Source organism: Loa loa (assembly GCF_000183805.2).
Source record: "Loa loa unplaced genomic scaffold supercont3.227, whole genome shotgun sequence".
Lineage (NCBI taxonomy): Eukaryota > Metazoa > Nematoda > Chromadorea > Rhabditida > Onchocercidae > Loa > Loa loa.
This window is the reverse complement of record NW_018108407.1, coordinates 87,113-95,339: the sequence shown is the minus strand read 5'-3', so window position 1 is coordinate 95,339 and position 8,227 is coordinate 87,113. Positions and strand designations below refer to the sequence as shown.

The 8,227-nt window shown below is 34.8% G+C and overlaps 3 protein-coding genes across 3 annotated transcripts; 2 read left to right on the top strand and 1 right to left on the bottom strand.

Annotated features, from left to right (window-relative positions):
* Positions 1-2,362: 2,362 nt before the first annotated feature.
* LOAG_10213 (hypothetical protein) lies at positions 2,363-3,048 on the top strand (the record flags this gene model as incomplete). The annotated part of the gene is made up of 3 exons (XM_003145740.1): positions 2,363-2,386; positions 2,623-2,688; positions 2,920-3,048. 3 exons carry the CDS (start codon positions 2,363-2,365, stop codon positions 3,046-3,048), a joined length of 219 nt encoding a protein of 72 aa, XP_003145788.1.
* A 949-nt stretch (positions 3,049-3,997) lies between these two features.
* Positions 3,998-5,051, top strand: LOAG_10212 (hypothetical protein; the record flags this gene model as incomplete). Its single annotated transcript, XM_003145739.1, has 4 exons — positions 3,998-4,096; positions 4,292-4,358; positions 4,589-4,701; positions 4,935-5,051. The coding sequence occupies 4 exons, from the start codon at positions 3,998-4,000 to the stop codon at positions 5,049-5,051; spliced, it is 396 nt and encodes a 131-aa protein (XP_003145787.1).
* Positions 5,052-5,430: 379 nt separating this feature from the next.
* Positions 5,431-7,976, bottom strand: LOAG_10211 (diaphorase). The gene is made up of 7 exons (XM_003145738.2): positions 7,746-7,976; positions 7,447-7,602; positions 7,036-7,192; positions 6,622-6,779; positions 6,444-6,532; positions 5,943-6,037; positions 5,431-5,821 (listed from the first exon to the last, which is right to left on the bottom strand). Exons 1-7 carry the CDS (start codon positions 7,890-7,892, stop codon positions 5,667-5,669), a joined length of 957 nt encoding a protein of 318 aa, XP_003145786.1. The 5' UTR covers positions 7,893-7,976; the 3' UTR covers positions 5,431-5,666.
* Positions 7,977-8,227: the final 251 nt, after the last annotated feature.

Genomic DNA, 8,227 nt, shown 5'->3' with positions numbered 1-8,227 from the left:
CAAAAGAACATGCGCTGTTTTGACGTGAAATAGCTTTTTATGTTACTGTCGTATCAAAAGTTCGGTAACCGCATTATGCCTCGGTAAATACATTGGATGTTTGCTTTCCTCGTCTAGTTCCGAATTTTCCAATGGATCCCGTGATCTTCATAGCTTTCTGTCACTGCAGTACAAATTGCATTTTTCCTTTTCTTCCTCTTTGAGTCCTTCTGTTTGCGCTTTCTAATTAGCACCCATTTGGCTAATTTAAAGTCCTGCGACGTTAGTCGCTTCACTTCTGCCGATATCGGTTATATCCATGCTATCTTACCTTTTGTTGTAAATTTCATAAATTTGAGAGCCCAAATAGTGGTTCTTACAAGTTTGGACGACTTGTTGAACCGACTTCCACTTATAAGCGAAAATTGTGTTACCTCGACTGTTTGAGAGGCGACCTTTGCAATGATTCGTTGTCCCTCTTTAAATTCTTCTGGGACTGGTATTCCCATTGGAGCCATCCGCTTTCGGGACTCGTTAACCACGACGGTCCTTCCCACCATAGCTTGTATTGCCTAAGCTTTACGGAAGAAAGTCCTTTAGTCACAATATCGACTGGATTATCTTCACTTGGTACATATCGAAATGAGAAATTTACCTTTCGTATTTCTTCTACTCGATTTTGTATGAATTTGGGTAGTAATTTCGATCGACTTTGTATCCAGTGTAATGCACATTTCGAATCAGACCATAACACCACTGGGATTTTTCCCATACTCAATTGCTTTATAACAAAGTTGGCGGCTCGTACACCAGTAAGTATTGCTAGCAGTTTCAGCCGTGGTATGATCATACTTTTAATTGGAGCGAGTCTTGATTTGGCGAAAAGTATTGCGCTATTTCTTTCGTCGGTATGTTTGTTTAAAATGTGTACAGCTACTGAATACGCAACACTTGATGCGTCCGTGAAGACATGGACTTGTTGATCTGAGAGCTTTTTTGTAGCTAACCTCGGTATTTCGATAATGTCTGCGAGCCATTCCTTTGTAAGAGATCGCCATGCTTCTTTATCATCTTTATCGAGGATTTGATCTCAAGAATTATTTCTTTTCCATAAGTTTTGGAGAAATAGTTTGAACTGGATCATTGCAGGGACTAAAAATTCCAAAGAATCATATTGCGAAGCAATGGATTGCAAGACACTTCGTTTGGTGAGTTCATGTTCGATCCATGGTTTTAACGTTACTCTGATTGTATCTTTATCGTTTATCCAAGTGATACCAAGAATTTTTGTTGCACCTCCTTCGATTCTGTCATGTTTCGGTATTGCCTTATTTTCATGTTTGAGATAAGTCCAAAAAGGAATATACAATGCAATAAGAAAAACCATAACAAAATGATTAAGATTATCATTGTAAAACTAAGGAAGATCGATAAGTTCAAGATCGATAAACTGTTCCTTTTCCGCGGATTGATCGTAGGTGTGAGATGGTTTATACGGCGGAATCCGTTGAAGCTCCGGTAGGGCGTTGATAATGTTCTGTATTAAAGATAAATACTTCAAGCACATCCTTTGATCCTCGGACGAAGAACAGTTGAGCGAAAGATAGAACAGATGGCGATGATTGAAGTTTGATAGGCGACCGAAAGTGCTAGCGATTAGAATTAATGGGATCAACTGATGCATTTCAAATAAACATCATATTTTAATGCTATTTCTGCTTACTGATCTATGTAAACCATGATTACAGCGATAATCAATAGACTAGAATCTTAACCATCGTATCGAACTTCAGTCTTTTTGTCGTTGTTTTTACGGAAAAGCAAAAAAGACTGACGGAATTGGTTTCACACAATAATGCATGAGTTCGAAAAATTATACAATCAGATCTTAAATTTCATATTAATTTTGGACTTTCAATTCAGCCATAAATTACAGTTCAAGCTAGCCATTCACGACAATTAACTTTTCATATCTACCCACTACGCGAATAATGTCTCATGCAAGCACCACATGGGGAAAAATGCCACAATCCAAAAAACGTGCATAAAATACATTCGAAATTTCATTAAAATATTTGCAAAATAATTGTAGATAAATATAAACGATAACATTGGATAAATAGGAAAAAAATAGTGGGGAAATCATCGTTTAACATTTTATTCGTCTTGCTTCCAATAAAAATGTAAAATTCGATGCTCATTTGCATAAATGCTTGCACTTTGAGAAATGCATCGAAATCAGCGGCTCTGCTTGAATACCAAAGCGGCAAAATTTTTGTTTCAGTTCAGATCACTAATTCTTAACAACTTTATTGATCGAATTTGACGTGCAAATATAACTGCAACAAAACCGGATCAAATTTTCAGTTTTATTCTTTCGTTAATGACGGTCGCTTCATCAAATATGGTTTGTGGGTTCAAAAAGTTTGATGTCATTGGCGCTTTTATCTTCTATTATTTATTTATGGCTTCTAATTTTTGAACTTTTGTTGAAGAATTAAAAATCATCCAAGACAGAGCAAAAAGATCGATAATTTTTTCTGTGATTCACAAAATTGTGCTTACTTTATTTTATAAGGAGAGGGAAGCATCCAAATGAACAGATAGACAAATAAGGCAGTGAAATATCATTATCGATTTTAGTACGATGCAGTTGATGAGTATCTCGATGAATACGACGGCCGGCGTGCATATGAACTCATTAAAGAGGTTTAGTAATTCTCAGACAAAATTGTTCAGTAGAGATCTGAATCGCTTCGGGAAAAATCCATTGCGATGATTATGCACAACACAGACTATTAGTATTTGTTGCTGGATAAGTTGATGTCAACTGACCCATTTTAGATTTTGAACAGATTTTAAATAAGGTTAACACATATATTCCATAAGACTTGGAATGGTTTTGGCGTATGTTTGAATAGAAAAGATCACTGATTTTAGATGATATCTGAAGACAAGACACCGAACGCTAAATTAGAATATCGCCTTGCACATGCCTGCTATATCCTTTCGAACTTTTGCCTTTCTAAGGAGGATGAACGTTACCGCCTGTTGGAAGAAGGTGAATAATAATAGCCATATTTTTACGATTTTTCTCAAGAAAACGTAACGTCATTCTCCAAAAACATTCCTATTAGCCGTCATGTGAAATTACGTGGAGTATGTGACCAACCAATACAATGCATCTTTAGTGATTTGCATGGAAAAGTCTGAATAAAGTATTTGTTGAGCATATGTGTCGTGTAAGACGGCATACAAGCTGGAATCGAAGAATCCCGAGGTACTGAAATGGTCAGCTATTATAACCGGCATACTTGCTGAAATTAAGAACTTAGACGATACTGAGCGAGTGGTTTATGTAAAGGAGTTTAAGGTAATTCAAAATATTGAAATCAGCGATAGTTAAGTTAAAAGAAGCGGAAGGAATGAAAGAAAGACCCTCCCCCTCCCCTCGCCATGGATTACTTGTAAAATCGAAATTCTGAGGATTGATGACAATATACAGTAAGTCATAATTGGTTAAAATTGAGACTTAATTTGAATTTTGCTTCTCCTTCCATTAATTTTTAATTTGTTTAATCATTTGTTGGCACTTTTATGATAATAATTCAAATGATGGAACTTGATAGATTTTCAGAAATTTATGGATGAGGCATTAGCTTACACGCCTGATTCATCAATTTATCATGTGAATGGGCGATTTTGTTATCGCGTGAGGCATTCCTCGTTTCAATTATTCATTCATTTCTTTATTGAAAATTTCATTTGTGTATAAATCAAATATTTTATTAACTTGAAGACAACCAAATGGCATAGAGAAATATATGAATCATTTATATTTATTCCGTGTTTCACTTTCGATATATTAATCAATAGGCAAATATACTCCAATTTTCGGATACTATTTAATAGTACATTCTGTTGCGGTATTTTTGTGCACTAAGTCAGCTATAATTCTAAAAAGTTTCTATCCGAAAGAATTGTATGATTAATGATAAATAGGACTTTTTTGTTTCAGATGACTACATTGTCGGAGGAAGAAAAAGAGCATGTAATGGCTGCATTTGGGTCACTACCAACATCTACCATTGATGAAGCACTTGACAATTTCCATAAAGTTCGTTAAATGCCTTATGATAGACACACTGATGACTTCTTTTATCCCAAAGTGATTAGTAGCTCAAAAGGAATTGAATTTAATGAAATAATTAAATGGGTGGACTTATGCATCTGTTTCAGAAGGGCTCTTGTATAACAATATCATATGATATCTTTACGAATGGAAATAATTTTAAACAAATGCATAATTTAGGCGGAGGAATTAAATCCAGGACACATCGACAATCTTATATATCTCGGCAAATGTTACACTGCCAAAGGTTACTTGTCCATGAATTCTTTTTTTATTTATTCCTTCAATTGCATACTAAATTGCGTTATCCACTGATATGGCACGGTAAAAGAGGGATCCTCTCCAACAACTGACCTTCATCAGCTTATACTATATAGTTATGAATATGTGGTATACATGAAGCCAAAAGACACAAGGTAAACGAACAGTCTTAAAATTCTAGAAAAGTAAGACGAAGTCACTTAAATAAAAAATTAGGCAATTATTCGGAAGCGCAAAAGTACTTGATGCTTGTACTTGAAATAACGCCCATTGATGAAATGGATGAAGCACAGATGGCTGAGGCGCAGGAACTCTTGGTCGATATTAAGGTACACAGGGTTTAGATCACCAATCTCTTCTTAAATCTTTGAACAAACTAGACGAAATTCAATAAATTTGGTTTGTTCCCTTAAGTCGTAAGAATCAGAACAATACGTTGTTGCTAACATGAATTCGATATTGCAAGCAGTACGAAGAAATCTTGACATTCCGCTAACAACCCAGACAGAAATGGAAAACATAAATTTGAGATTTGATAAATCTCTTACCCCAAAATGTTCAGAACCGAAAAGGGAAAAGTAACGGAAAAACTGACGAGGTGGATACGGATTTGGAAAAAACAGAAAATAGCATTGAATCAGCCAGTAGTTATTCCGAGAAGTCGAATGTCACCAGTTGAAAACTCACATATAGACAAATTTTAAAGACAAGAAATACTTTCTATATTCAAAAAAACAAATGGAGATTTACTGTAAATGTTCCATAGAGAAAATTTAATAAATATTTAAGATTTTTCTCGTCTAGCACTGACTGGAATTCTGGAAGCGAATGCTATTTTAAAATGACCACTGAATTTTCTGGACAAGTTCACTTCTGAATAGCGTTAGATCAACTACCGGATACATTAAATGGAATAGTTTGACAAATTCACTGCTGACGCCTTCGATATATATTACCGCTAATATATGACCTGCGTTCAATGATCGGGATCGTTTTTTATTCGGAAAATAATCAAAAAATGGGATTTCCCCTTGTTATGTGATACAAACAATAACGAAAGGAATTCAACAAGTTTATTTAACATACAGAACAAATTAATTCATGAGGAAGCATTCATGGTTCTGCTACTTTCTATAAGATCATATATGTACAAAGATGAGAGCAGTAAAGTATAAAAGCTCATTCAAGTCGCTGAACAAATCTATGACAGCCATCACTGTCAAATAGGGGGACAGATATAGAGATTTAAACTACAGAAACCTAGAAACTTCTCAATTTACCAGTAAGCTGAAATTTAGAAAATCAAACGGTCACTCTCTGGATAACCTAACTTATCGAGGCTTGGTATACAGGCAAACTTGATCATTGGTGGTGGGCCACACATCAAGATTACCGTATCGTTTCCGGGTCTGGGTAAATGCTTCTGGATCATTTCTGCATTCACAAATCCTATAAATATATAACAGTGAAAAATTTATGATAAGTGTTATGTTTCTACCAAGATGAACTGCATCAGTGACATTCCTACAACTTTATACTTATTTTCTATTTGAAAGTAATCCAAATGAACCTGTTGAGTATATCCAGTCAGGCTTTGCCTGGTCGACTGTATACCACACACGGAATTTCGTCGGGTGATCCGCCGCTAATCTATCTAACTCATCTCTAAAAACCAAACTAAATATTTTTGATTGCATGAGATGCAAAGTATCCCAAAGATTTAGTTAGATCGTCATTTCAAAGGAATATAATTCAAAAGAAAAGGAATGTAATCTGAATATAATTCATCATTCGGAAAAATGTTATTGTGAAGATTAAGAATCAAACATTCTTTACTAAACTAAGAAAGCAAGGTAAGTCAACAATGAACTACAGATAACTGCTTATTATATATAGATGGAAAAGAATCGATTAGAACAGCTGAACCTTTCAAGCATTCAATTTTGATAAGTCAAGCTGTCAATTAAAGCATATCTAACACATCTCACAAAAGCACACAATTTACAACATTACCATTTTTATGGTTCCCAAATATCAAAAAATTTAAATCATAACATATTCTGCTGCAAACCTAAGCAATATATCGGCTTCATCTTTGTTTGCAAAAATCAGTGACACCTTGGTAGGGTCCTCCGGAACCTTTACAATTGCTAAGATAATCTGCAAATATATTTCTCGCTATTCACATTATTGTATTATTAACCAGTTAATCATATGTGCAGAAAACAATTATATAATCACTATCTTACTTGCAGCATCGGTGTGATACCACTACCACCTGCAATCATACCGATATTTTTGTACATGCGACTTTTCGGTTCTGCTTTTTTCGTTAATTTCACAGCAAACGAACCATTTCCTTCATAAACGATTAATCCCGAAGGACCGCGAAAATTAATTGTTTCACCTGATATTACGCAACAATAACATCGTAGTCACTTAGGATTATTGGCTTCTTACAGATGTCATGATATCAGTTAGGGACAGTCATAACTACCGTAACCATTCCTTCCTCTCATTGATAGAAAATGTCGGACATCTTTCAACAATCCACAAATGGAATTTTACAATGAAACGAAAATGATCATAACTTACGGTGAAATTTCATTTCGTATGGGTGGAAGAGAATCCCTTCAATTTCTATTCTATTATCAAATTCATACCTATCTCCATTTTCTCAAGATACTGCGTCATTTTTCCACCATCCGGAAACTTGGGATGAACGTTACTAAAGTAAATCTTAACCATCAAATCGACATATCCCTTGTCATCATCGGATGAAACCGGCGTATATGGACGAACAACAAGCTTTCCGTTTATCTGAAATTTGCTTATTTTAACAATTGTTATTTTTACAAACTAACATATAAGATCGATTTCTCGAGATGCTATATGAGTTGGAAAGTTGAAAATACAAAGCTCTTTCGGAAGGCTGCACAATTATTGCATCTATAACACGTGTTGCATTTCACGATTATCAAACCTGACATGTCTTCAAAGCTTTCAATATATAATACTTACGTGTCCCTAACCATTAACTGAAATAAAACTTCAAAAGCTCCAGCGAAAATTACCTTAGCAGAAAGGTGAATATGTTGGCCAACAGGCAAACCAAGAATGTGTTCATTCGTGGGTAGCTTGAAACGAAATCTTCGTGTGTCGTGATTAACAATTTCTTTTTGCATTAAAGCCAAAGGATATATCGCTTCTGAATCCACAAGGGTTAATTTCTGGAATCGAAAAAGTTGCAAAATAAGTCTATGACTCTCCAAGAATTAAGGTAATAGTAATGGAACTTCGGTTTCTATGAAACTGAACTGCAAAATAAAATTTATTGTTAAGACAAATTATCCAAAAACGAACAAATTCTTACCTTTCTAGTAAAACCAGAAAACGGGCAAAATGTGCAATGGATACCTTTCCGCCAATATAAAAAGTGATACAGCGCTATCGAAGAAAGAAATATGGCAGAACCAGTGATAAGTGCCACGTTAATTATACTGCTTTCATTCGAAAACATTTTTAATTGATAAACTCAACGTCACCTTTTTCTTTGTCAGTTTTCAACGCGGCAATGATTTCAGTCTTCAGCAATCTTTAAATTCACATACAACTTTCGGAAGAAATCTTGTTACATTATTTTAAGGAACTAGGTGAAACGAGGTACCGTTTGCGCAAACGTTTAGTCTATTGCAAAGCGCATTTAATAAAGTTCATTTAACATTCTCATCAAAACCGTGAACCCATGCTTATTACACTCAAAAGTTTACTTTTCAAAAAGCAAAAAGAAGTTAAACTTCACTTGCTTGATAATTAAGTAAGGTCAAGATTTTATAAAAATGAAAAATAACCATT

What these genes read in the sequence shown, in the direction of transcription:
- LOAG_10211 (XM_003145738.2), bottom strand. Translation starts at nt 7,892, where the DNA reads ATGTTTTCGAATGAAAGCAGTATAATTAACGTGGCACTTATCACTGGT. An exon ending in ATATTCACCTTTCTGCTAAG is followed by an intron (nt 7,193 to 7,446) that starts GTAATTTTCGCT and finishes AGCAAATTTCAG; the next exon opens with ATAAACGGAAAGCTTGTTGT. An exon ending in TCTTGAGAAAATGGAGATAG is followed by an intron (nt 6,780 to 7,035) that starts GTATGAATTTGA and finishes GCGTAATATCAG; the next exon opens with GTGAAACAATTAATTTTCGC.